Raw genomic sequence first — 26382 nt, 5'->3', positions numbered from 1 at the left:
CTGTAGCTGAACCCTTGAAAGGCTGAAAGCCGGTCCCTTTGAGCAAAAGAAAAGCGTGAGGACTGCGGAGTGACAATTATCGGAACAGAGTGAGAGACAGAGGGACTTCAAAAGGAAATATGGCTGTTTTTGGGGATTTGAGGGTCTCAGCCACACTGGCTTCTCATCCAACGCACTCTCTCCGGAGCTCTTTGCCCTCTTCAAAGGTCTGAAATGTTTTGTTACCCTTTTGTTCCCCAGTGTTAATTCTGGTGTATTTATGTCATTTTGTCTCTAAATTTATCTGGGTTTCATGCATTTCTTCGTATCTCGCTTGCTGGGCTGTTTGATTCTCGGGAAAGCGTGAGAAATGAACTGAAAATTTGGGTTTTGGTTGAGGGCTACTGTGAGATTTAACAATTGGCAGACGGATATATTATGTTGAATTTATATCTGACTGTACAACTTTTTCTTAATTGGCAGACGGATCATTTAAGAATTGGGGCCTAAGCACATAAATCTTCATTTCTATGTTAAATTTCTTGTGTGTTTTAAAAAGAAAATTTGAAATATTATATTGACGTTCTTATCTGTCTTAGTAGCTTAAGTTTACAGAAAATGGTGCAATTCAGTTATTTATGCGCATTAACTTGAGAGTTTTGTCTGTTGGACTGATAGCTAAAGGAGAATGATAACTTGGTGGTAGAATGAGGGTCCTTGTGATTCTTACTTGTGGCTCATCTAGTTCAGATTCACTTAAAATTGTCTATGTTCTGAGTTCCCAGTCTGGGTGTGTTGAGTCATGGAAAGTGCTATGCAGCTATGCAGACTGAGTAAAGTCTAAGTGGAGCATGGCTTTTAAGGTAAACCTGAAAGCAGTCTTGACATTGTGCTTGTTGACTTGTTGTGATAGTCATTTTGACGACTATGGTGTTGGTCATGTTTATTAGAAATACCTGCATGTTTTGTTCATTTGCTTGTATTGGATTGGGTTTTCCCTGTAGGTGATCGAGTCTAGATTCATGTGTTGCTTCTTTGTAGTTACATGATGTCAATGAAACAGGGATGAGGGTACGATGAGTTGTCAATTGAGCTATGGTTTCATATAGTGCATTGTTACTTAATTTATCTTTAAAACTTCCATAGTGTTTCTAGGTAAAGTGTTTAGTTTTTTTATGGATGGTTACTTATTTGCAGTGATCTGTATGGTTGCAGTGATAGTGTCCCAAACTTTTTTTCCTTATTCATGAAGGGAAAGAAAACCTCACTTTCATTTTATTATTGAAAACCTACCTAGTTGAAAGTGGAAATATTTCGTTCCCTCCTGATTGTCAAATATCATCTGATGGCTTAATAAGATATGCAAATGTCTTCCTGTGCTCAACTTCCAAGTTTTGTGCTGTGTTATAGGTAGATTTTGCTAGTTTTTTGAATGGAGGGTCTAGCATTTCTGCATTTACACCAAATCGGCCCAATATGGCATTTGATAGACGTGATATTCGTCTACATTCCAAGCGACTCACTGGAGATTTTCAGTTGTCACCAAAGTCCATTGGCCAAGATGCCGAGAGCTTCCTCCTAAATGCCATCAATATGAGTTTCTTTGAGCGTTTAAACTTGGCTTGGAAGATAATATTCCCATCACCAACATCCCGAAGGAGCTCTAACGCAAGTATTGCCAAGCAGCGCTTGAAGATGATCCTCTTCTCTGATCGATGTGCAGTTAGTGATGAGGCTAAACGGAAGATTGTCAACAACATTGTGCATGCTCTATCAGATTTTGTCGAGATAGAATCACGGGACAAAGTTCAGCTGAGTGTGTCTACTGATACTGATCTCGGAACTATTTACTCTGTCACAGTACCTGTAAGACGGGTTAAGCCAGAATATCAAGTTGCAGATGAGACTGGAACAATAACAAACATTGAATACATAGATACTGGAGAAACTTCCGGTTCTGTTGATGTCAAGTTTGATTTCTTCATTCCTGACTAAAGAATCCAATGATTTCTATGTTCAAGAAATACATTGCGTTTGGCCAAGACCAAGAAGTTTCTCTTTTAGATGTGTGGATCGTAGCCAGTGAGACAGATTTGTTTTTCTGTATATATATGAAAATCACCTGTAAGGCGATTAGGGATTTGTTTTTTGTTCCGTTGAATTCGTGGTTTGATTTTATTTTGGCTTTGGTTATAATACGGGGTGTGTGTACTACTGTACTGGTATAGACCTATGGTATCCATGCCTGTTTATGATATTCACTTGATGCTTTGTGTTTTGTGACATTTATTAAGATATTCTCTCATGCAGAGCAGGAATCATGCGTAACCTATGTGTTAGTCCAAGAGACTCAGCAATCTAGATATTTGAACAAAAATTGGAAAATAACTTGCTTGTCCCTATCATAGGGACAGGCTGGTGTCACGGAGAGAGAGAGAGAGAGAGAGAGAGAGAGAGAGAGAGAGAGAGAGAGGATGGGCCGGTACATGCAAGTTCTTCTTCAAAAATTGTGTTGACAATTCCTTGTCATATTGTCAAAAGATGAAAACCATCTACAGAAACAAAACAAAAAGATGAAAACCAAATTGGAACATAGGTGGGACCCCACAACCCGAAATTACCCAAATGTCTAAAACGGGGATTGAACCCGACGTGAATCGAACACGCAACCTTCTGATCTGGAGTCAGACGCGCTACCATTGCGCCACGGATCCACTTGTTGTTTGTTCAACTAGTTAAACCTTTATTAAACCAAATCGTATCATATTTACCAAAAAAGCCAAAAGCGCATAATAACCAGTCGACCTGAATTTAAATTCGCCTGATATTATTTCACATTGAGCGGGAACTTTTCAGTTCTCCCTCGCTCCCAAATCTCCACTGGGCACTGGCCAGGTTAGGGTTTGCTGGTCAATCGAAGTCTAAATTTCTCATCAACTGCGAAGAAATCAGTTTATTTTCGGTCCAATTCCTTGCTCATACTCCGTTTTGGTGCATTGAGTTAGGTCTCTAACTCTGAGGCACCAAAATGAGCGGAGCTCCTTTGAAATTTGAAAACCCGATCCAAGATTCAATTTCCAGAATCCGATTCGCTCCGCAATCAGACAACCTTCTCATCTCTTCTTGGGACTCTGTGAGTGATACTCTACCTTTTGGGCTCAGCAATTTGGTGTGTGCATCGCGCTTTTGGCTTTTTCAAACATAAAAATTGATTCTTTGTGCAGAGCCTGCGGTTGTACGACGTGGAAAGCTCACAGCTCAGGTTAGAAGCTCCGTCGGAAGCTGCGCTTCTCGATTGCTGTTTCCAAAACGAGTCCGTCGCTTTTAGTTCTGGTTCTGACGGCTTCATTAGAAGGTGAGACATTGAGTTTTCTTTCATTTTGTAGTGGGATGCAGTTAAGATGAACTTAAATCACAGTCTTAATCTTGTGTTTAGTAGTAGCTTTAACAAATGGGTAATAATGGCTTTCATAGATATATGCAATCCTAATCTGTTCCTATAAGATTCTATATGTTCTTTTAGCTGAATTGTATGCTTCATTCTTGATCATAGGGGTGATTTCTTAGAGTATAATTTATTTTCCATGTTTGTCAGTTTTTGTGGTTTTTTTTTTTATAGAAATATTTAGCAGAAAAAGTTGTGTGGCTGTTAGATGGCTTGAAAAACACAACCCTTCTTTCTTTGTTTGCAACTGAATGTTTCAATGGGACAAATATAGGTTTCTTATATTTTCTTGCAACATTTGATGAGGCTATATTTTCTGATTATTAATACAATACGTGCTGACTCCTTTTTGGGATTCTTTTATCTGTTTTTCAGGTATGACTTACATTCTGGAATTCATGACACAATTGGAAATCATGATGACATATCAACATGCGTTGGATATTCTGATGAATCCTGTAAGCTACTATTACTATCTCATTCTGATTGTTATTGGATTCTAATTTACCTTCTAAATATAGCTGTTAAACTTTATGCAAGTGTTGGTTTCTGATTTTAATCTTTCTGTAGATATTGGGACAGACATTAAAATTCACTTTCTTGTTAGGAAATATATATTGCAGTGATCATGAAAAAAAAATATGGTATTTTAGGAAGATATCTACATGATAATATGATATACTGGTTGTATTTTTGTTACCCGGCCGTTAAATGACAACTATAAGATCTTTATGCATAAAGTTTCATAAATCTTAGGGATTGCCATAACTGCATTTTGGTCATTATGGCATGTCTATTGGAAAACATTTGAACAAATAAACTTAGTGTACAAGAAGCTGAGAGTGCTATCTATAGATCAGTCTTCTGTTATGAATTATGATTTCATCACTGAACATAATAGTTAATAAATTCTCTTAAAATTTTTGTAGCGCAAGTAATTACTGCTGGTTTGGACAAGAAGATATTGTCCTGGGACACACGTATGGTGAAGGGTCTTGTGTGTGTAAGAAATCTGGATTCGGAGGTGATGTCCATGTCACTCTCAGGTCTTGATATGATGGTAGCCATTGGAGCATCAATACATGTGTATGATTTGCGCAACCTAGAAAGACCAATTAAATCAAAAGATTCACATATGGATGTTCAGATAATGTGTGTCAGTTCGATTCCTTATGCTAAAGGTATTATCACACTACGCCTTGTAGCTCCGCATGTTTAAGCCATGTGCAATTATAGTAGCTCAGGAGAATATCATAAAAATGTTGTTGAACTTGTTTACATTCTTAAATTGGCTACTTTATATCAACTCCAGGTCTGCTTGTTATTTTGCATTGCAATCACAATAAATTTACTTGACTTGTATCTTACAGAAGTCTTTGAATTGTCTTTGCAGGATTTGCAGTTGGCTCAGTAGATGGACGGGTAGCATTGGAGATTTCCTGTCCATCCAATTCAGATGACATCAGGTCAAATTTTGGGTTATATGTGCTTAAGCCTTATGCCTTTTCTTTTCGGTTCTATTTCTATATCTCAATTGTTACACAGAAAATCAATTGTTTCAATGCCTTTTGGGGGGTTGAGTCACACTTTTTCTATGGATTTTTCTCATAAATGCTCTAAACATTTGTTACAGATATATGTTCCGATGTCATCCGAAGTCAACTGATAGGAGATATCATCTGGCATCGGTGAATGACATTGTATTCAATCCACTGTATGTGTAATTATATCCGCTATTGACCAACATTGATTATGAAAACTTACTTTTGTTTGATGTTTCTGATCTAGCATCTATGGCGTCTTTGTTACTGGTGACAATGAGGGTCATGTTATTGGATGGGATGCTAAAAGCAGAAAGAGGCTATTTCAGGTATTTTTCATTAAATTTACGTGGACTTTGCTTATTCTGCTATCAAAGTGAATGTATTTTTCCTTAATTTCTTGACATGGTTTATGTAATTGTTGAAGCAAGTTCGATTCCTAATCTTTTTCTTTAACTTCTCTAACTTTTACATATTTTCAGTTGCCCACATACCCTAATAGTGTGGCATCCTTATCATACAACCACAGGGGACAACTTCTGGCTGTTGCATCAAGCTACACATATCAGGAAGCTAATGAAACGTTAGTAATTTTTCTACTGTTGTCTATTTTGTTCTCGTTGTTCCATTACTGTCTGTTTTATTATTTTTCTTGTGCACTTCCCTTTGACAGAGAAGAGCTTCCTCAGTTATTCATACATGAAATTGGCGATGGCAACATGAGATCAATTTCAGTTGGAAGTTCAAGCAGTAACTAACCATACATAGTGAGATGAAGGTAATTAATGAACCACAAGATAGTAGTCCAGGTAGTTGTTCAAGCAAAAGTCACTTCTGATCTTATGACCATGGAACCAAGACTACTAAATGTATCAAACTTCTGCCTAACTTTTCAAGATCATGTGTAACTTTATGGTGTTGGTGGCATCCTTGTATAGGAAGTATTGTCCTTTATGAACCGAAGAAATGCTTTATGATATCCCACCAAAATTGTGTTTGATATGCAGACTGAACTGGATGAACAACAGTCAAACTACAAAGCTAGAATTTTAGGAATTGCACATGTTGTAGAATGTTATGTTTAACTTATGTAAAATTCATCTTGACACATTATCCTGAAAAGTTCTCAAACCATTGTGCTTGAGTTGAGTATCTCTTGGATTAAGTTCTGTTACTCCTGTCAACATTATTGCATTGTTGTCAAGTCCTTAGGTTTCTCATTCAATTAGGTGCCAATTATATGTGAAATAATCCATAGGTTATATCTAAATGGGTTTTAAAGAACAAAGACAAGAAAATAAAACAACATCGTCATTGTCAATCTTTTTAAAGCTATTGTCATCATCAAATTTATATTTTTGTTCTTGTGGTTTAGTTTTGTTTCACATTCGACCATGAAATTTAATTCTGGTTTCACTTTGTTGGCATAATATCTATTTCAGATTACTTTAGCTTAAATGAAAAACTATAACATAAACTGTTGGCTTTAAATCATATAAAGTCCAGACTCCAGGCCTTATCCTTGCATAAACGGGTTGGACCAAATCAGTCCATAACATTGAACAATTTCGAACCATAGCCGAAAGATGTAACCGACCCGTTTTCCAGACCTAAAGTAAAATCAAGACTGGGTATGAAGAATATAATTCCTAATATACCATCAATGTATTTCGTTTGCATTCGAATAAGGAAAATTTGAATTTGGGACGATATTTAACAAATTAGGGCTTAGTTTGGTATTACTGTGAGAAAAAATAACTATGAAGTAAAACAATTCTAAAGTAAAGTAAATTAGCTGTAAAGTAAAGTAGTTGAGTGTTTGGTAAATTATATTTTTAAAAGTACTGTAAGTGCAAAAAGTGTTTGGTAAATTTTAATGTAAAATTGTTGTGGTTGTGTATAATTACTAAAATAGGCATGATATTGAAATTGTATGAAATGAGGGATAATCTTGTCATTTTGAATAAAAATTGAGGATATATTAGGCAACTCAAAAATTTTATTAATGAGGCCAACAATTTTCATTCACAACAGTTTTGAAAAGCATGTAAATAACTGCTTTTCAAAACTATAATGAGTGACCAAGAATTATGAGGCACTATAACTTTTGTTTTTATTACCAAACACTAAAACTGTTGTGAGTGACTTAGAATTGTCATTTACAACAATTTTTTGTTGTCCAACTACAATCCCAAACGGCCCCTAAGTAGTTGGTTAATTTACAAAAAATTTTAGTTTTATCACAAAATATGGAAATTTTATGATCAAACACAAAGTTTTACATTGCATAGCCCATAATAATAAGAAGAAAAACAATATTTTAGAAAAACAAAATACTAAGCATATTACAGTAATCAGTAGTGTTTTAGAGTTAACCGGTTAATAAAATACTACATTATCACCATTTTGGGCCCATACACAACTTAATTCGAATTGTTTTTTTGTAATTCTCGTTTAAATATCATTCTTACAAAAAATAATTAAATCAAAAATGGTTTAATCAATTATTAATAAGTGAATTGTGTCCAACTAAATCAACAAACACAATTTTTTTTATAAAACATTAAAATGATAGTAATGATTATCAATAGCTAGATAATTTCAAATTTGAATATTTTTTACATAAATAATCTTTAAATATAACCTATAAATAGAACCTAAAATTAGGATTATAATAACACTTTGAGTAGTGAGGCCAAAAGAGCGAACAGCAATTATGTCCATTATCTAATATCTCAGTAGAGTCTTTGTATATGAGCAGCCCACGTGCCAAACCCACATTGTAGCGTTAAGGTAACGCAATATAAAATATTAAATCAGATCCTTTGGTGCATTAGTTGCATACAGCATAGTCAAGCCATCCAACGGTGGGCATCGTCCCTGACCGCCTCCCACAAACCCGAAAAAAAAAAAAAAAAAAAATATTTGTTGACACCTGAAACCCTAAAAAGCTTTCTCACACTCACTCCGCTCACCTCTTCCTCCTCCCCTTTTCTTCCTAATAAGCCCTCCCCTCTCTATATAAATATCCTCTCTCCACCAACCCACGCTCCTCCTCTTCTCTCCCTCTCTCAGTCTCTCTCTCTCTTCATAGTCAGAATCAAGCAGGCAGCCATGTCGGACGAGGAGCACCACTTCGAGTCTAAGGGAGACGCCGGAGCTTCCAAGACCTATCCTCAGCAGGCCGGCACTATCCGCAAGAACGGATACATTGTCATCAAAGGCAGGCCCTGCAAGGTTCGATCTCTTTCTTCTCTCGCCGATTCTCTTCCGATCTAGGCTTTGTCTTCAGATCTTCGCCCTCTCTATTCGGTCTTTCGTCTATGTTTTCTACTGCATCTCGTTTTTTATCATAACGAGCTCAATATCGTTTGATTGGGATCGGATTTGATTTTTGTTTGATTTAATTGTAGGATTTGTTTTTTGGGTTTTCGATTTCTTTTCTTTTGAGTGATTTGGTAGTATTTAGCTGATCGATGAAGTTGTATGAAATTCTTCAATTTGATTTGTTTGATGTGACTCCCTTTTACACTTCTTTTTGATAATGACTTGGTAGTGATGTGTTTGGTGATGTGCATGTTTCGATCTGAAAACATTCTACCTTCATAAGTATGCGGTGTATATATAATTGATAACCAGTAAATGTAGTTGGTATTTTTTTTCAGCTTAAAATTGTGATCTTTGCCATAGGTAGATATCATTTAATTCGTTTTTTTTAAGTTGGTCAAAACAATCAGACATCAGAATATAGGACCATGTGGAAACTGATCTTTCTAGATATAATTTGAGTGTGTTTCATCGCCCATGGAAATTGACTTCCTCTTGTTTTATTATTCACTGGATTTTTATGAATAAGATGTTTATTGTAGTAGTTGTCCAATTTATTGCTGATACTTTATGTGTTGAATTGACTGTTTTATGTTGTTGTTTCTCATCTCTGTCATAATGTTTGTGCTAGTATTGTCACAAATACAATATTAACTAATGGATATGTTTGTTGGTCTGTATTTTTTGTGTGGTTTTGTTTGTACATATTCTAATTTCCTATCATTCGCTACAGGTTGTGGAGGTTTCCACTTCCAAGACTGGAAAGCACGGTCATGCTAAATGTCACTTTGTTGGTATTGACATCTTCACTGCCAAGAAGCTTGAGGATATTGTTCCCTCCTCCCACAACTGTGATGTATAAACCTCTTAATATTTATTTTGGCTGATATTTAAGTGTATCTTTTATTTCTTGCAATATACTAATGTTTGTATTTTATGTGTCATAGGTTCCCCATGTCAACCGTACTGACTACCAGCTGATTGATATCTCTGAGGATGGATTTGTAAGATTATACTTTCGCTATTTCATATCAAAGACATACTTTCCCTTGTTTTATTATTGCCTGAGTTGTTTAGATATTCCCAATATGTTGAATGATTAGATTAAACATTTGTCTGCTACATATTTCAGGTGAGTCTGCTGACTGAAAATGGCAACACCAAGGATGACCTGAGGCTTCCAACCGATGACAATCTGCTTACGCAGGTTAGTTGTTTTGAAATGTCTCCTGATACACCAGCCTCTTCCTCGTTCTTTGACTGTGTTCGGGTGTGATTGTATGTCTCATCTAGGGCTTAGTTGTACCAGTGTTGTCCACACTGCTAGGTCTGCTTTATAAAAGAGTGACTCTAAAATCTGTGTGTGGAGTATAAATTTGTATTGTAGGGTCAGTTGAATTAGAAATAGTTTTGACATAATTACTCATTTTTTATTTTGCATGTGGTAGTGTCAATAATGGCTTGGGGCAACTTGAGCACTATGTTTTACTGTGAAAATCCCCCTGTTTACTACCTTTCTTAACATGTTTCTGCCTTTTATCCCTGTAGTTTTAATTGCTTTTTTTTTTCTTTTTTTTTTCTGGATTTGATGCAGATCAAGGATGGTTTTGGTGAGGGGAAAGATCTGGTTGTTTCTGTCATGTCTGCCATGGGAGAGGAGCAGATTTGCGCTCTCAAGGACATTGGACCAAAGTAGTTGCACTTTGTTCTGGAATGTTTTAGTTTTGATATTTAAAATGGGGGACGGTTAATAGTATCTTGGGGTAACCACCATTCAGGAACTATTCTTGAGTAGAGGTGGCCTTGTCTTTAAGTTGATGTTGCCATTAATTAGCGTGTCATTATCAATATTTTTGTTCTGTTTACTGGCTGAACCATGCCCAATTTGATGGTATTGGTAAAGTTATATTAAGACTGTATAGTACCTTTACTTGTTTCCGACTTGCAATTTATTCTTGGCTTCCCCCAATACCCTATCTTTTCTTGGTTGCGTATCGTTTCTTGTCTGTTGATCACGTTAATTGTTAGGGTTTAATTGTTTTTTTTTTGTTGATAAACTAATCTTTAGCAACTTACTAGTCTATTTACTTACAGTTAACCCATGGTAAAGCAATATTTGAACTTGGCTGTGTGATTCAAACCGGGTTGTGGCTAGAGTAGGGCTGTGCTGGTTTAATAAAATTATGATTAATTCATTCCTTCTCCGGTTTAGTTATTATTGCAATAGTGCAGCAATTATGTATCTTGATTTTCGGAAGCCAAACAAATGGAACTTGGGAGATAAACATGAATACATGCTTTCGTGGTGTCTAATTTGTGGTTGTTGGTTCTGGCTTCTTGAGAATTGGCAATGTGATAGTGTTGCAAGGTAATATTCAGGAATAACAGATTTATTAATAATATATTTGTATATTCGACCATGAATATGTTAATCCTTCATTTGTCTCTCATCGAATACTTTTGGTAGCCCATAATATTTGAGCACTTTCTATCCCTGGATGTATTTCCTACTTAAAAAAACTCGGTTTCCTCGACTTGTATAACAACAACTGAAAAATTCGTTCTAATTTCTGAAAATCAGATTTCTAATCTAGTGTTGGGACAATTCGTACGGTAAGGCTCATTACAGGCAGTTGTCGTCTTTTGCAAATGTTGACTGTTTAAAACCTCCAGCATTCCAGATTAAGTGAGTGATCCAACCAAAAAAAAAAAAAAGATGGAGTGAGTGAGTAATCATTTATTCGAAAACCGGATGGCTGTTCCAAGCCAGTCATCAGGAATGTTGCCTTTCAATTCACCACTCAAAGCCCGCAATGAATGTCTTGTGGCTGCCTGTAGTACCCAGCAGCTAAGTATCTCAGATAACAGGCATTAAAGTGGGGAAGGAGTGCAAGGTGAGGTATTAATTATTACCTTCACAATATATACATCGATTCCAAGCTTTGCAATCATTGCAGCCTCTGATATCTTGGTCATCATTCCACCAGTTGTATCATGCGCTGCTACCGTTATTTCAACTGTTGAAATGAAAACCATAAATACATAAGAGCGCTTCTATTCATACCCCCCAATTTTCCCATTTTATCCTTGAATAAAAAACTGAAAAAATGAAAAATAAAAATAAATCAAGAATCCCATCCCACTACCCAGCAACCCCACCCCTTCTCACCCACTGCCGGCATCCCATCTCTCTTTCTAAGATCCAATATTCTGCCTATTTCAATCTAGAACTGAACATAGATATGTAATTGGGAACCAAATTCTTGTTCAGATTCTGACCAACTGGTCATAGCTATTCCACTACAAGAAAATCAGTCTCCCAGAAACAAAATATGCCATGAACCACTTAGTTTTAGGGCTCGTTTGGCACTGCTTTTAAAATTGTTAAAAGCGCTTTAAAATTAATAAAAGCACTTTTGATAGCGTTTGGCAAAAATAATTAGAAGTGCTTTTGAGTTATAAAAGCACTTCTAAGGGGTTTTTTGAGAAGCACCTGACAGGTGCTTTCTCAAGAAGCACTTTCAAGTGCTTTTGCATAAATAATTTAGAAGTTTTATAAAAATTTATATGTGCTTCTTAACATAAGCGCTTCTGATAAAAGCGCTACTAAATAAAAGTGCTTCTAAGAAGCAGTGCCAAACGGGCCCTTAGTCTCTTCAGTCTGTAACATCAAATGTGAAAATAAGTCTTCAGAAAGAGTGCCACCACAGAAAATCCCGCTCCAAAGTTAAAATAAATCCTTGTACAACTTGGCAGATTGACATTATCCCTTCATTGACTCAATTTTACTGTGATATGAAAACTCAAATACCTCTTTTTTGCTCACCTTGTGTATTCATGTTCTGAAGTGTTGGCCTCACAATGGACCAGCTCCCATCTTCAGCTATAGCTGCAGGTAAAACTTTTGGATAAGCCAATGCAAAATGAGAAATCAATAGAGAGATTCATTTTTGTAAAAATCCAGGGTTATAATTGACTGCGTACCAATTTCTCTCAAGAGTACTGCATTGGGTTCAGATGGTGGACGATCATATACCCCTAAAACATCAGTCTTGAATCCACATTAATAAGAAAACAAGCATAGAATGTTTATTCACTAGTATCAAATGGTAATGCCCAACTTATTAGAACAGGTTCAAGATAAGGCTGTGAAGAGGGGTAAAAGTTAAACGAAGTTACATAGCTGACCTTAATTTGTTAGGATTTGGTTTACTTAAGATATCTCAATATCAAAGGTCTAGGATTAGGAAAGGACGAGGCGTTCTTACTCTCCTGGTACAGGTGTAGAGTTTGGGTCAGTGGACAGACAACTTAAAGTTCACTTTGACCTGCAAAGTTTACTAGAGGAAGTTCTCAAGCATTGCCTCTTTTTCAAGGACTAATACCAAGGAAACAATTTCTTGGGCTATCTAGTTATCCATTGTCTTCAGATGTCAATTTCCAAAATATAAATGCATGAAAATTTCCCATTTCACAGATAGTGGATACAAGAAAAACAACGTAGTCGGGCTTCAAGTGGGCTGCAAGATGACTTATGATGACATCTCCACTCAATATGGTACAATCCTGATTAGGAAAAGCAATTAACAAGGCATCAGTATAAGCTAACTATAAGCATATAAGAAAATCAACTTCTATAAGAGAGACCAGACCAGTAATTCATCAAGCACAGCATCTCCATGCAGAACCTAGGAAACAGATAACAATCAACATTAATCACAAAGGAAAATAAGAAAAGAAAATACAAACCAACACTAAGTATAAATCAGTCATAACACAACAATATTCAATCAGAAGATTTGTCTCTTACAGGAAAAGTGATAGTAATGCTATCCTTAAAACTATCATTGTTGATTAAAGAATACAAACTTACAGGTACTAAACCAGATTCAATAGCCTTAGCCACTGCAGATAAATCAGCTGAGGCTATCTGCAGAAACAGGAAAGTTAGGTTAGAAAAAAGAAAAATAGTTAACTGCCCCAAATAAATAATACAAAGGAAAGAGACCATAAATAAATTCAGAATCAAAGCATATAACATAATCAAAATACTGACATTTCTTTCACGGGTTGACCATCCACATGAAAATGGAGACATTCCAATGGAAGGAATACCCTCTGAAAGAAAGAACATAAAAAAATTCATTAGGTGAGGTGAAATAGTTCCTAAAGATAAAAAACTCGCTCCAAAGTTGCAGTGTAATAGGTAGATAAGTACCTCTGGCTAGAGCTCTAACAATTTCAAGATTGAGGTTCGTAACCTGAAATAATTGAAACAAACACGATAAACATGGAAATGGGGGAAATTTTGTATTCCACATATAATATGCAAGAGACAAAAACAACAAGGCAGTATATCTTACAGAAATGCGTGTGGCAACGAAACCAGCCTTGACAAGGGGTCGGTGCAAACCTCCTTTATGAACCCCAGATTTACTAGCTTGAAAATGCCCAAAAGAACCTGCAGCCACCATTGTAGACTATATATTGGACCATTGCATATCTCTAGAAACTAGAATTGAAAAGGCTACCTCAAAGATTAAGTCCTGTGAAGACACAATCCACTTAGACCGCTCTTTCCATTGTAGTTCAAATGGCTAAGATCTACTATTAAGCCATACAATGTTTTTCACTCTTTGATCCAAATAAGTTTAAATTCATGAATTTAGCCAAGCAACTAACCTGCTCCATGAACAACTATAAAAGGGCTGGAGTCCACGGCTGGTCGATCTTCAAAATCATCTACAGTAGACGAAATTTCTGATTCTCCGGATTGCTTGCTCCAATCCATCCCAAGAACCGTCCCAGAAGACGACCCCTTAATCATTGATTGCCTCAGCTGCGAAGAAACCGTCTTCAGATTTTCTTCATTAATGGTCTCTAATTCATTCTTGCAAGTAATTGCTGCACCTCCTTGACTACGCAAAAAATCATATTGTAACAATCTATAAAATACTGTTTTTCATCTGCTTAAAGTAAAATATCTGTCACTTTCATGATTATGATGAACAACCAATTCATCCATAGTAGCTTATTTAATACTACGTCTCATACCATAAGAATTACCCAAGTTGAAACGAACTGTGTTTGCTCAACTTTACATTGATTCCAATATTGCATCAAGTTCCATTATTGAAGCAGGGAATAAATATAACAAGGGCTTAAAGTTTATCAGCTACCCATTAATCTAGTACCCCCAAATGGACTTCTACAATCATATAAACCTTATTTGGGCAAGCCAATTTTTTGGGTCCGTGGAAAAGCTATCAATGATGGCAGATAAAGGCTAAAGAGAAAAAGACTCAAGCACGAAATGATAAAATTCTATAGCAAATGAATTCTAACAGAGGAATAAAAAAAGAAGGGGTAGAAGATACAGACCGAGTTTGACGATGCAACGAATCGATTTCGTGGGATCGACAGAAGCGCTTTGGTGCAAAGTTTTGTTTCCCTTCTCCATGGTGCGGCTGTGTGGGTTTGGATCCGAGGCTCTGAGATTTCACTGAGTTCTGTACGCGTCCCAAATGTCTTAGATGCTGTGCTAGTTGGGTTGCAGACTCGCAGTCAACACTGTTACTGCTTTACTCAGAGACTCCTCCTTCCATGTTTTTTTATTTTTTATTTTTTTATTTTTAAATTTGGTGTAGGGAGATGATTGTCTTTGTCATGCCAAATTGTGTTTATCACAAAAGGCCAACCTTAATTAAGGGTGAGAATGAATCGGGTCGGGCCTACATCGGCCAAACAACTGACTCACCCGACCAATTGATTTTAGTAAATTGTTAAAATTGACAACTAATCCAATATTGTGGGTCGGTTAATAGTTAGGCATGCGACTTTGTAAGTTGGTGCAACTGACAATCGACCCAAATTTGTTTTTTCCCAACAAACCCTCACTAAAAACACAAACAATTCTTATATGGTACACCTAAAAACAAAAACCAAAAAAATGACAAATCTTGGGCCTGGAGAGCAAATTATACTCAGGCTCCCCAAGCCTCAATGAGAAGATGAGAAGATAAGAGAGAGAGGAGAGACGATGAGCGAGGTGATTGTTACGACGATTTCCAAATAGAGAGGAAAGAAGATGAGAGAGACTTAGAGACTGAGTCTAAGAAAGTGAGAAAGTGAGAAAGTCTGATGGGGGAGGAGGTGGTATGATCAGATAGAGTGAGGAGGTTGGGCTTGGGCTTTTGCCAAACTCACACACACATAGCTAACCTCAATCAAACATGGGCGATGGGCCTATTCTTCCCAGCGAAATCGACATTCGAACTAGCTACCATGGGTCGGTTAGAAAAATCAAACCAACAATTTTGGGTCGGTTGTCGGTTGCAACCGACCTTATAAAATGGGTCGATTTTCAATTAAAATCGACCTGAGTCCCACCCCTAACCATAACAAATCTTCCAATAATCAATTACTTAGCCTAACATATAATCAATGTAGATCCTAACACCGTAACACAACCTATATATAAATATAAATGGATAACCACAATAGGGGAATGCTATCAACTTTCTCCATTGACCTTCTGATTTATTATTCTCATTCTACAGTTATTTTCATAATTAGAATCGTTCATTTTTTAGATAATTATTTGAAGATTATCTCTATAAAAAATCAACTAAATCGGAAATCGTTTGGTCGATCATATAATTGTTATTAAATAAACAAACAGTGAATAAAATTGTTACCAAAATCGTCTGTTTATTTGATTACAATTATATAACCAAACGATTTCAATTTGGTTAATTTTTTACAGAAATGATCTTTATAGTTAGAGCTAAAAAATGAACGGTTATGATCATAAATTTACATTGTATGATGAAAATAATAAAGAATAAAGTCGATAGAGAAGGTGGATAACATTCTTCACCATAATATACCATGGTTACAAAAGAATTAAATTTATGAAGAAGAAGAAAATTTAATTATAATTAGTTTAGTGACTCATAATGGAAATCATTCATGATCCCCCTTCAAAAATTATATCTTTTAAAAAATTAATCAAATTAAAAATTATTTAATTTTTTATTATTATAAAATGAATATACAATTTTGATAATAATAAGATATATTATTTATTTATTTAATAATGATTTTTGAAGATTTTGTACAAAAATGTGTGTCATGATTGTCATCTAGCACTTGTCTAAAAAAACAATGAGTTGATTTCTCTTCCGGACCTTGTGGCGGGTATGTAAGTGAAGGGATACACGTATTCATTGGAGTAGTGGTGGACATGGCTGTGGAGGCTGGTCATGGAGGCCTTCATTGGACAACAAGTCCTCCGCCACAATATGTGTGGCCACCAACTCTTCTTGTAGCAAATAATATAAATTATATAATGCACGTTGTCTGAAAAATTAATAAATAAAAGAGCATCAATTAATTACTTAATTTTATACAGTCTGGGTTGCACACCTGCACCAGCCAGCTAGCTAGTGTCGGGAGTACTTGTTAACTTTTGTGACCTTGGTTGGGCCTTGGGCCTTGGACCTTGGGCCTTGGGCCTTGGCTTGTTGATTATTATTATTATTATTTATTACAGCAAAGGCCACTACCAATCTAAGCACCTGCACAACCTTGCGACAACACCGACAAACTATAATTTTCTGAACTCAAGTTGCAATATGTTACATATTACTTCCATGTATCATGTATTTCCAGTTTCTGATTGCGACTGTCCCAGCAGACAACAGTGACAGCCTTCCATTTCATCATCCTTTCAATACCCAACAACGCAACAACATCTTTCATATTTTTGGCAATATTTGCTTTGCTACTCTCAAACAGTCAAACATGCATGTGCAATAATAATCTACACGATCATTTACTATTTACCATTATCGTATTCATATTTTTATAACATATATATATATATTCAGTTATTATTCCTATTCTTGGACTTTGGACAACTCTCCAAATATATTTGCAAGTTGCAACCCCAAAACAAAACTGAAACCAGCAATATATGGACATGACTCACTTGGCCCGGCCATCTCCCACATCCACATGTATAATTACATCAAGATTAAGACCACGACACAAGTCACAAGCGCAAAAAGATGTAAATTTATATTGATTATTCGTGACAACCTAATTAAACGTGCACTTAATTAAGAACATGAGGATCGAGTGAGATCCCGTGTATACATTTTTGTGTTATTTTCACCTTCTATATTCTTACTGATTCAATAATATTTGGCTCCATCACTTGAAGGAGGAGCTCCTCCGATCTTCTTTCAAAAAAGTATATTTTACTTTATTTTTTATACTTTAATAAATAATAAATAAAGTTATAATTTCTACGTTGAATGAAAAATAAAAGGAAAATATACTTTTGTAATTGAAGGTGGGAGGGAATGGAGCGAAGATTGTTATAATAGGACCAAAATCCTGATATCCAGTAAGTAGTTGTCCAGTAAATCACTGTTTTACTTAATTAGCTCATGTCTTCTCATTTTAAGACTTGAAAGTTGAAAGTTGGAGCATTCTCCAACAAAACAATTACGTAAAGTCTTCGGGACAATATCGTCATTTCGCATTCAAGCTAGAGTCTGAAGGTGGCAGTTAGCAACCAACACCAAGCTCTGAAATCATAATAATGAACCCCTCGAAAATAAAAGGACAAAAAGAGAAAAAAAAAAAAAAAATCGCAAAGAAAGAGCTTTTTCGTATCTGCAGCGTGGACTTTTAGCTGAATTTCAGATCCACAAAGCCGAAAAAAAAAAACACAACATCGACCTGTACAAGAGAGCGAGAGTTACTTGAAGCTTTTCGCTTTGGTTTTGGGTTCTTTAATTTTGATCGCATGGCTGAGAACGAAGAGAAGCCACCGCCACCGTTGAAATCCGCAGCTCCTCCGCGGCCTTCGATCACCCTCCCACCGCGCTCTTCTTTCGAAACACTCTTCAGCAGCACCGACGGCGGCGGGACTAGTGGGCCGGGCTTGGGGGGCATGGGCTTCAGCCCAGGCCCCATGACTCTCGTCTCCAGCTTCTTCTCCGACGGCGACGAGTGCAAGTCCTTCTCTCAGCTCCTCGCCGGAGCCATGTCGTCTCCGGCCGCCAGGCCCAGCTTCCCGCACCTGGAGGAGAGAAACTCTGGCGACGGAGAAGACGGCTCCGATTTCCAGTTCAAGCAGAACAGACCGGCCGGTTTGGTGATTGGCCAGTCGCCGATGTCTTCCGGCTTGCTTGACTCGCCGGGTCAGGTACTCGACTCGTTCACTGCTTCTATTTAGTTACTGTTAGCGTCGCTTATTTGCTTATTAGAGAGTTAGGCATTTTTTAAAAGTTTCAGTTTTTTTTGTTCTTGGTAGATTTTTCCGGAGTACATTTTAAGAAAGTTGTAAAAGTGAAGTGTTCTAGACGTTAAATTATTTTAGATAGATTGAGTCCTTTTTAAATGGCGACAAGTAGTTGCAATTAAGGCTTTGTTCGCTTGAATTTAAAGCGCTACAGATTTAAGATTCAAAATTTAGTAAACTTTTTCTTTTTCGGATGTTTAAGGATTATTTTGCTTAATGAGGAATCTGGCAATGATTCTGGGTTCTTAGAAGTGATTCACTTGTTTGTTTGGAAAAGGGGATAAGGTACTCCTATTATGCATAGAGTACATTCTGACCAATCTGCTTTGCCCACTTGTACTTGTAGAAGTGGTACATATACCCATGGGGTAGACTGAGTGAAAAGACACCAAGATAATGTTACATTTCTTTATCCTTGGCCACTTTCTTGGAATCTAATTTATTTTCAAGTACCACCATTTAGGGTGTGTTTGTTTTTCCAAATCCAAGCTAAGGAATGAGCATATCATTCTCCAAGATTTCAAGAATACATTTCCCTGTTTGGAAAGTGCAAATTAATTTGAGTTTGGCATTCAATGAACTTGTATTGGTTTCTTATTGTTGTGATTTGTGAATCATGTAGAGACCCTTTGGAATGACACACCAGCAGGCCCTAGCACAGGTCACAGCTCAGGCTGCACAAGCCCAATCCTATATGCATATCCCTACTGAGTATTCATCTTCTTCATCAGCAGCGCCTGCTACATCTCTGTCACAGCTTTCAGCCTTTTCTTCCAATACAACGGCACCCCAGGAGATGCCGTCCGGAGTGCCCAACTCCGGGGTTCCTAAAAAAGAATCATCCGATATTTCTCATTCTGATCAAAGACCCCAACCATCTTCGTTTCCTGTCGATAAGCCTAATGATGATGGTTACAATTGGCGGAAATACGGGCAGAAGCAGGTGAAGGGCAGTGAGTTTCCTCGAAGTTATTACAAATGCACGCATCCGAATTGTCCTGTCAAGAAAAAGGTTGAGCGCTCAATTGATGGCCAAATAACTGAAATTATTTACAAGGGCGAACATAACCATCAGCGTCCTCAGTCCAAACGTGCAAAGGATTCTGGAAATCAAAATGGAAATATTCAGGTGAGTCCTGATTTAGCTTCTCAAGTTCACGGTGGGCATTTGAACATATCAAAACAAGGGACAGCTCCTCATTCAATATCTAAGAAGGGTCAGGATTCTAGCCAAGCAACACATGATCATTTATCTGGGACGAGTGACAGTGAGGAAGTAGGAGATGCTGAAATCCGAGTAGACGAAAAAGATGAAGATGAACCCGACCCCAAGAGACGGTACATCTTTTATGCAGATATTGATGTGTACATGCTTGTGGGGCAGTTAATAATGTTACTTGTTTTTCTTGTCTTTCTTAACAACTTTCTTATAATTTTGCAGAAATACAGAGGTCAAGCATTCAGAGCCAGCTTCTTCACATCGAACTGTGACAGAGCCTAGAATCATAGTGCAGACAACCAGTGAAGTCGATCTCTTAGATGATGGCTACAGGTGGCGAAAGTATGGACAGAAAGTCGTCAAAGGCAATCCTTACCCTAGGTAATATTGCTTATCCTAATTTCTAAACTTGGTTTATATGCTGTTTCTGCTAAGACAATATATTAGAGTTTTCCAAGGAGGTTGGTGCTGATCAGTGGTTTGAGTTTGATGATATAGTAAGATTTTCCTTTGTTTATACCAATGTGACCAGAAATATTCTATCTGATGGTAGCCTCCCATAGAGCTGAATTTCTAGTTTCTATTGCCTATTCCCATGATGTTAATTATGTTGCCTGATAAGGCATTCAATAATAGGAGTGTATTCCTTGTTGCTTGGTTTAAAAAACTTCTGAACTGTCCTTACTGCATTCTACAGGAGCTATTATAAATGCACATTCCCGGGATGCAATGTCCGTAAGCATGTAGAAAGAGCCTCGACAGACCCTAAAGCCGTCATAACAACATATGAGGGCAAACATAATCATGATGTACCGGCTTCTAAAACTAGCAGCCACTACGCAGCCAACAACAATACATCAAATCTAAGATCAGTCAATCCAGGAACTGAGAAGCCTGCCTTGATTAACAAGATGGATATCAGAAACAATGACCAACAGCCTATAGCAAGTTTACAATTAAAAGAAGAACAAATAACATAGTTTCTACAAGTTTCAGTCAGGAAAACAAGCAAAAGGGGTAGGAGAACTTGGAATTTCCACGAATCGGAAGAAAGCTTTAAGCGATGGTTGCCCATTTTCACTACAGGCCACAGTTTTGATCAAGGCCCAATTACGGAATTGCTAATGTACAAAGGAAACAGGTAATATGGAAAGAAGAAAGGAAGAAATTAGTTCAAATTTTTCTTGTATGTAAACTAGTTAAGAAGCATACTGTATTAAAATTTATAACTTCTGTGCATTCTTTTGTATATGGGAATACATCAATGTTGTTTTATATGATTATTTACTGTTTCATTTGGTAATATTTTATTGATGTTTGAACATTCAGGAATAATTACTACTTTTGGTTTGCCTATTTCTACTTCACTTTTTCGTTCTTTCTTGGTAGTCCTTTTTGGACAAGAACTTAGCTGGGAAAAGATCAGTGTGTTTGACACAGCAATAACAGAACTACCTATACTGACTTTGTTGAAAAGCAAAAATTTTAGTGACCTTTGACTAATCAACCTTGCGGAAGAATACTAATCAGGTTGCTAAAACCAGAATTTGAATTGCGGGTGATTACCCATATTCGAGGTTTAACTTAAGTCTTTGTGACCGATGAGAAGTGGGTTATAAGGGTTTTCCTCATTAAAAAAGTTACATGGATTAATTGAAGGTCTTGGGCCAATTATACAACATGAGCACTTCCCCTTGAGGCTCTAACTATCTTGCACTTTAGATTGAATGGCCAAACCCTACAACATTGGTGTTCATTCTGATAAGCTTTGTGGCCATGATTACCATAGTATGGTTTACAGATATAATGGCACAGAGGACAGAAAGTTTATGGGTACAGATATTGAAGCTGTTTTTTTTTTTTTTTTTTCATTTTTCTTTTATTCCTCTGTGCACCAATTGGTCTCAGTAATCTAATGTTTACAAAACAAGTCTGTTGAATGGTGTTTTCTTTCTGTGGCCGGAGAACTATAGGCCTTTAAAATGCAAACCCTCCAGGGATCCAGGCACCTGTTCAAATCAGTCATCCCTGGTTACAAGTGTAGGTATTTGACCATGATTTACAAAATCTATCTTATTCAAACGCATACAGCACAACACTTTCTCCGGCAATTCCTCTTGTTTTTGTGCCTGCCAAAGAAAACCCAAGTCACTGTAAATTAGTTTGTTCAAATAGAAATGCAGGTCCAGGGACCAATGTGGTAAGCTAATACGGTCCAAACATATAGTCCTTTAGCGTTACTCAAGTGAGTGGTAACAGAGTGAATGTACCTGGATTGTCAATCCCAGATCAACTACCCCATTCTTCAAACGGTCTCTGAAGGATTCAAGTCCTTTCCTGGATATGTAGCTGAACCTATGTATATCTAGGTCAATCTCAAAGTAATTAGGTCCCTGTCAAATAAAATTGCATAGGTCCAGTTAGTTTAAAGCTCAACTTGAGGTCATGAAAGCACTGGTTTATATGAGAACTAAAAAGAATTTTATTTTATTCTATTTTTTTACCTTGAAGAATTTGTGTTGAGGGCGTGAGAGCACTGGTTTATCATTATAAGCAGTTATAAGCTTCTTTTCAGCACCACTCAACTGGAGTTCCTCTGGATTGACCAATCCAGCCAGAATTTTTAGCCTTTCCCTGAAAGGAACTGCACTATCCTTTGCAAACCCTTTAACTATTTCTGTCTCATCATCAATAAATTTCTGTGACAGAAAACAAAAGGCAAAATAAGATCATATTCTATTCACCACCCAAATCAGAGATGTGAAAATTTAAAAAATTGGTGTAGAAATAAATACCTTGATGCTTTCTTGGAAATGAGGAGATATCTCTTTGTCAAAATTTTCATTAACTTTAAAATATAGTACAAGACTCATGCCTTCCCCATCACCATCACCAAGGAACATTGAAGCAGGATAAGTAGGCAACTGCAACAACACCACCAGAGTCAGGATATGTATGATGAATGTAATCACATTGCACCTCTAACACACACACGCACACATATATATTAGAGGGAGAGAGAGAGAATGAACCTGTATATTAACAATCAGTAGGGAAGGAACTTTATCATGTGGTTTTACAGAAGGAAGCTCAAGATGCTGAGCAATGTGATCTCTCTTTCGTGGGCAGATAAACAAATCAGCACCGATTGGTACATATGAGCTGTAGTTTGGAGCAGGGTACTTCTGTTTATCTCTGCATAATAAATTGTTTCATGTTTAGACAATCAAAGTCAATGAGAAAAAAAAAAAACAAAAAAAAATAAAGAAAACAGCTAACATACTTGAAATAATTTTCGCCGCGGAGCTTAAAAACTGAAGGTGCAACTACAGACCAGGATCCTGGAGTTGGCATCTCTTCGGTTGAACAAGGAATACGAAGTCCTGCTTTTGGACGAAATATGTATTTCTCAGGCGCACCTGTGCATCCACTTGTTAAATTCAGTGTTGTAGCAGACTAGCAGTGTGCATGTAGGCATATCCGCATATATTGCATGCTTAAATTCAAATTGAAGCAGAGTTACTTGATAATAGAAGGCAGCATCACATGCTAATCAGAAAACTAACATAAATTCTGCATGAACTTAGATTCTACCTCAACTTTCATCAGAAATTAGTGATATTTGAAATTTTAAAGCCGATACTAAATTAGTTACTTACAAAATTCACTCCTTTCACTGTCGTCCATGGATTTCCTCTTGTAAGAAAGCATGATCTTAGGCTTATTCTTGTCATTACAAATGACTTGGGTTTTCTCTACGGAATGGCGTCCACCTCCATCTATTTTCAGATAACTTTCATAGAACCCCTCATATTTACATCCCTTATCAACAAAGCATGATGCCTTTTCATACTGAACCAATTGAGCATTTGGGATAGTCCCAATTGGATTACCTACTGAAGGAAAGCCATCTGACACCCAAAAAAGAAAGAACTACAGTTGGCTAACATTCACAAAGCCACAACAAAAAGAATTTTTCACTTGGTTGTGATGAGATTTGAGTACATCACCTCCATGTACACTGCAGAAGTCATCGTCTGAATCAGATTCCATCATACTAAGTGAGTCAAACCATGCTTCCCCTTGGCATTTCCCTGTGCATAGTTGAAATGTTATGGTCAGAAATCACTTCAATCATGATTTGAACATCCACTTATTCATTTGTAACTTTATTCATGAAACCAATTCCTAAGTCCTAAACATTCTTACAATTAACATTTGAATCTTACCACCATTATTTGCATCAATCTGACTGTGGTTCCATTGAAGCTGAGTGAGATGAAATGTCCCATTAGAAACCTCAGATCTCTTGCAGGTGGTTGCAGCACCTTTCTCAAAGTCAATTTGTACGTACTCACTGACAGACCGTCTTGTAGGTGCATCAGGATTGGCGGCGGAAACCTTCTTCTTTCCCCGGCGTCTGCCTTTGCTGGATCTGTGGTTCTTTTTCTGTGTGGTTTTAATAGTTGCATGTGGTTTTGAGGCACAGGAACCCATCACAATTACTTTCTACAAACCACTACAAGTAATGAGCCAACTTTGGAAAAAAAAAAGAAGGCACAGTGGATGTAGACCTACAGATATATTTAGCCTGCAAGGCAATAAAATTACAGAGTTGAAGAAAATATGATATACAACAATAAGAGCAAGCTTCATCATCCCAATTCATTATAATCAGTCATATGGAGTTCAATAACAAATTATACACTAGCAAGGGAAAATATGACCGAATTCAACATTTTCCTTCTAAATATTTTCAAGTTGGCATGGACACAAACACAGTCCAAACAATTATAAACGTACATTATACAAGCTTTTTCAGGACATGTGTACATATTCATTAGACAGGTAACAGACCCAACAGACGTACCTTCAATTCAAATGCACTCCACAGAGGACCCCTGCCTCTCTACTGTAGATATTTAACACTACAAGAGAATAATTCACATTGCCATACTTGAAACTCCACCTTTGAAAAAAGTACCTGAAGAAATAACCCCAACAAGAAAAATGAAGAACCATCAATAAAAAGTTGATAGTTACGAAAGGAACTGTGCAAATTTTGAATACAACCACCCCAAACTCAAAACTACCCAATATGCTTTAACTGATTGTGAATAGAAATAAAAAACCAAGGATAAATGGAACACGAAATATTGGGAAAGTAGGATATATATATATATATATAGGAGAAAAGGCCTGCGCCAGTCCCCATCAGTTGTGCAAGCAAAAGACAAAGAGAGGCTGATAAATTGGGAACCAGTAATGATGTTAATTGTTAAAGAAATGAATATAAATTAATCAGTTCTTTTTTCTTCGTTTTCTTTATGGTGGGTACAAAGAGAGTAGTTGCAATGTGTAATGAAACATTAAAGAAACAGTAAATCCTTAATAAACTTCAATAGATAGATACAGCATGTATATAAAAGTTAAAAAAGAAAATAAAAAAAGAGAGAGGAATTGGGTGGATTAAAGAAGAGAAAAAGGACACAAAAAAGAACAACAGGCATGATTGTAAACTACGATAGAAAGAGGAACATCGAAAACACTATCATCATCAACAAAGACATGATGTTAAATTAAAACAACCCAGAAGAGAAGAAACATGCAGATCATTGCAGAAGGTGAGAGAGAGAGAGAGAGAGAGAGAGAGAGAGAGAGAGACCTGAGGGTTTAGAAACGATTAGAACTGGGGCATGTAAATGAGGACAACCGTCGTTCCCTGTGAGGAACTCGGCCTCCTCTTCCTCCCTGTACTTGGTCTCGTCTCCCTCCCCTGTTTTTCAACCCAACTGCTCTGCTTCCAAATGAAAATATATCAACACAGGAAATGCACGCAGATTCAACACCACCACCTTTGTATTCGGATGGTTTCGTTCTTGCCTTTCTTTTTGTGGGTGGGTTTGTATTAGTTGGCACTTAGGAAACCATATATTTCACTACAAATTCGGCTATTTCAAAGCACTTGATTCGATGGCATGCATTGGCCTCTCCAAATATCCATCTTCAACCAAATCAATATTCTAATAATAGATTAGTTTAAGTACTATTTTGGATCCACTTAATTAATTGCTGGCTTATTTATACATAAAGTGACTGCAACTATGTCTGCGTGCCATTACTAATGCACTTGATTCCATGGTATTTACTCCAACTTCTTTTTATTATATAAACTATAGTTACAAATTCATAAAAAGGCTAATTACAAATAAATGAATAAAATTTTTTACAATTATATTTTAATAAATTTATTTTAGTTATTATTGACTAAAATAAATAAATTATAATATATTAATAAACATATATTATTATTCAAGTTTATATTTATATTAGATTTGTGTTTAACTACTATGTAGCAAAATGACTTAAGATTAGAATCCAAAATTCGAGATCTAAAACCTAAACCATAAGTTCCATAACCCTAAATCTAAACCCTAAACCCATTTTTAAACCCTAAACATCATTCAAGTACCATGCACCTCATTTCTATAACCTAAACAAAAGTAAGGACAACTTCATAAGTAATGAAAAAAAAAATGGTCAAATTAATATATTT

General features: G+C 36.6%; 6 protein-coding genes and 1 non-coding gene across 10 annotated transcripts; 4 read left to right on the top strand and 3 right to left on the bottom strand.

The window, feature by feature from the left end:
• The first annotated feature begins 39 nt into the window (after positions 1–39).
• MINE1 (homolog of bacterial MinE 1) lies at positions 40–2262 on the top strand. Its single transcript, XM_086232346.1, has 2 exons — positions 40–206; positions 1390–2262. Exons 1-2 carry the CDS (start codon positions 120–122, stop codon positions 1972–1974), a joined length of 672 nt encoding a protein of 223 aa, XP_086088472.1. The 5' UTR covers positions 40–119; the 3' UTR covers positions 1975–2262.
• Positions 2263–2621: 359 nt separating this feature from the next.
• Positions 2622–2693, bottom strand: TRNAW-CCA (transfer RNA tryptophan (anticodon CCA)). Its single transcript has one exon. It is a non-coding gene; the product is annotated as a tRNA-Trp (tRNA).
• Positions 2694–2898: 205 nt separating this feature from the next.
• On the top strand, positions 2899–5965 carry LOC147295189 (Transducin/WD40 repeat-like superfamily protein). Its single transcript, XM_086234534.1, has 9 exons — positions 2899–3112; positions 3204–3334; positions 3800–3882; positions 4354–4605; positions 4818–4890; positions 5058–5138; positions 5213–5294; positions 5448–5548; positions 5639–5965. The coding sequence occupies exons 1-9, from the start codon at positions 3008–3010 to the stop codon at positions 5721–5723; spliced, it is 993 nt and encodes a 330-aa protein (XP_086090660.1). The 5' UTR covers positions 2899–3007; the 3' UTR covers positions 5724–5965.
• A 1965-nt stretch (positions 5966–7930) lies between these two features.
• On the top strand, positions 7931–10261 carry LOC147295188 (eukaryotic translation initiation factor 5A-2-like). Its single transcript, XM_086234535.1, has 5 exons — positions 7931–8202; positions 9026–9148; positions 9240–9296; positions 9425–9499; positions 9887–10261. The coding sequence occupies exons 1-5, from the start codon at positions 8080–8082 to the stop codon at positions 9986–9988; spliced, it is 480 nt and encodes a 159-aa protein (XP_086090661.1). The 5' UTR covers positions 7931–8079; the 3' UTR covers positions 9989–10261.
• Positions 10262–10402: 141 nt separating this feature from the next.
• LOC147295187 (Amino acid kinase family protein) lies at positions 10403–14939 on the bottom strand. 4 transcript variants are annotated; one of them, XM_086234533.1, is made up of 12 exons: positions 14674–14939; positions 13975–14131; positions 13656–13753; positions 13511–13553; positions 13349–13410; positions 13166–13222; positions 12945–12980; positions 12781–12858; positions 12277–12343; positions 12104–12181; positions 11206–11309; positions 10403–11124 (listed from the first exon to the last, which is right to left on the bottom strand). In XM_086234533.1, the coding sequence occupies exons 2-12, from the start codon at positions 14117–14119 to the stop codon at positions 11026–11028; spliced, it is 867 nt and encodes a 288-aa protein (XP_086090659.1). In that variant the 5' UTR covers positions 14120–14131; positions 14674–14939; the 3' UTR covers positions 10403–11025. The 4 variants fall into 4 exon arrangements, with proteins under 4 accessions (XP_086090659.1, XP_086090658.1, XP_086090656.1 ...); XM_086234532.1 differs by having other exon boundaries at positions 13975–14210; positions 14674–14938; XM_086234530.1 differs by having other exon boundaries at positions 13975–14205; positions 14674–14938.
• Positions 14940–17915: 2976 nt separating this feature from the next.
• Positions 17916–21180, top strand: LOC147295186 (putative WRKY transcription factor 3). Its single transcript, XM_086230727.1, has 4 exons — positions 17916–18511; positions 19230–19945; positions 20049–20207; positions 20524–21180. Exons 1-4 carry the CDS (start codon positions 18110–18112, stop codon positions 20804–20806), a joined length of 1560 nt encoding a protein of 519 aa, XP_086086853.1. The 5' UTR covers positions 17916–18109; the 3' UTR covers positions 20807–21180.
• Positions 21181–21549: 369 nt separating this feature from the next.
• On the bottom strand, positions 21550–25696 carry LOC147295185 (beta-hexosaminidase (DUF1336)). The gene is made up of 11 exons (XM_086232220.1): positions 25492–25696; positions 24697–24810; positions 24056–24417; positions 23837–23920; positions 23486–23737; positions 23110–23245; positions 22859–23021; positions 22622–22750; positions 22331–22525; positions 22097–22219; positions 21550–21955 (listed from the first exon to the last, which is right to left on the bottom strand). Exons 3-11 carry the CDS (start codon positions 24321–24323, stop codon positions 21845–21847), a joined length of 1461 nt encoding a protein of 486 aa, XP_086088346.1. The 5' UTR covers positions 24324–24417; positions 24697–24810; positions 25492–25696; the 3' UTR covers positions 21550–21844.
• Positions 25697–26382: the final 686 nt, after the last annotated feature.

Source organism: Dryas octopetala, chromosome 2 (genome assembly GCF_963921425.1).
Source record: "Dryas octopetala chromosome 2, drDryOcto1.1, whole genome shotgun sequence".
Taxonomy (NCBI): Eukaryota; Viridiplantae; Streptophyta; class Magnoliopsida; order Rosales; family Rosaceae; genus Dryas; species Dryas octopetala.
Note: the sequence above shows the minus strand (reverse complement) of the source record. Positions and strands in the feature narration are given on the sequence as shown.

Coding starts and splice junctions, on each gene's coding strand:
- MINE1 (XM_086232346.1), top strand. CDS start 120: ATGGCTGTTTTTGGGGATTTGAGGGTCTCAGCCACACTGGCTTCTCAT. Junction 207..1,389: donor GCTCTTTGCCCTCTTCAAAG/GTCTGAAATGTT, acceptor GCTGTGTTATAG/GTAGATTTTGCTAGTTTTTT.
- LOC147295189 (XM_086234534.1), top strand. CDS start 3,008: ATGAGCGGAGCTCCTTTGAAATTTGAAAACCCGATCCAAGATTCAATT. Junction 3,883..4,353: donor TGGATATTCTGATGAATCCT/GTAAGCTACTAT, acceptor AAATTTTTGTAG/CGCAAGTAATTACTGCTGGT. Junction 5,549..5,638: donor TATCAGGAAGCTAATGAAAC/GTTAGTAATTTT, acceptor TCCCTTTGACAG/AGAAGAGCTTCCTCAGTTAT.
- LOC147295188 (XM_086234535.1), top strand. CDS start 8,080: ATGTCGGACGAGGAGCACCACTTCGAGTCTAAGGGAGACGCCGGAGCT. Junction 8,203..9,025: donor TCAAAGGCAGGCCCTGCAAG/GTTCGATCTCTT, acceptor CATTCGCTACAG/GTTGTGGAGGTTTCCACTTC. Junction 9,149..9,239: donor CCTCCTCCCACAACTGTGAT/GTATAAACCTCT, acceptor TATGTGTCATAG/GTTCCCCATGTCAACCGTAC.
- LOC147295187 (XM_086234530.1), bottom strand. CDS start 14,752: ATGGAGAAGGGAAACAAAACTTTGCACCAAAGCGCTTCTGTCGATCCC. Junction 12,344..12,780: donor CCGACTACGTTGTTTTTCTT/GTATCCACTATC, acceptor TGTGGATTCAAG/ACTGATGTTTTAGGGGTATA. Junction 11,310..12,103: donor ACAAGGTGAGCAAAAAAGAG/GTATTTGAGTTT, acceptor TCATTTCAACAG/TTGAAATAACGGTAGCAGCG.
- LOC147295186 (XM_086230727.1), top strand. CDS start 18,110: ATGGCTGAGAACGAAGAGAAGCCACCGCCACCGTTGAAATCCGCAGCT. Junction 18,512..19,229: donor TGCTTGACTCGCCGGGTCAG/GTACTCGACTCG, acceptor TGAATCATGTAG/AGACCCTTTGGAATGACACA. Junction 19,946..20,048: donor GAACCCGACCCCAAGAGACG/GTACATCTTTTA, acceptor ATAATTTTGCAG/AAATACAGAGGTCAAGCATT.
- LOC147295185 (XM_086232220.1), bottom strand. CDS start 24,323: ATGGGTTCCTGTGCCTCAAAACCACATGCAACTATTAAAACCACACAG. Junction 22,526..22,621: donor ATTTCCAAGAAAGCATCAAG/GTATTTATTTCT, acceptor TTTCTGTCACAG/AAATTTATTGATGATGAGAC. Junction 21,956..22,096: donor ATCTGGGATTGACAATCCAG/GTACATTCACTC, acceptor TTTCTTTGGCAG/GCACAAAAACAAGAGGAATT.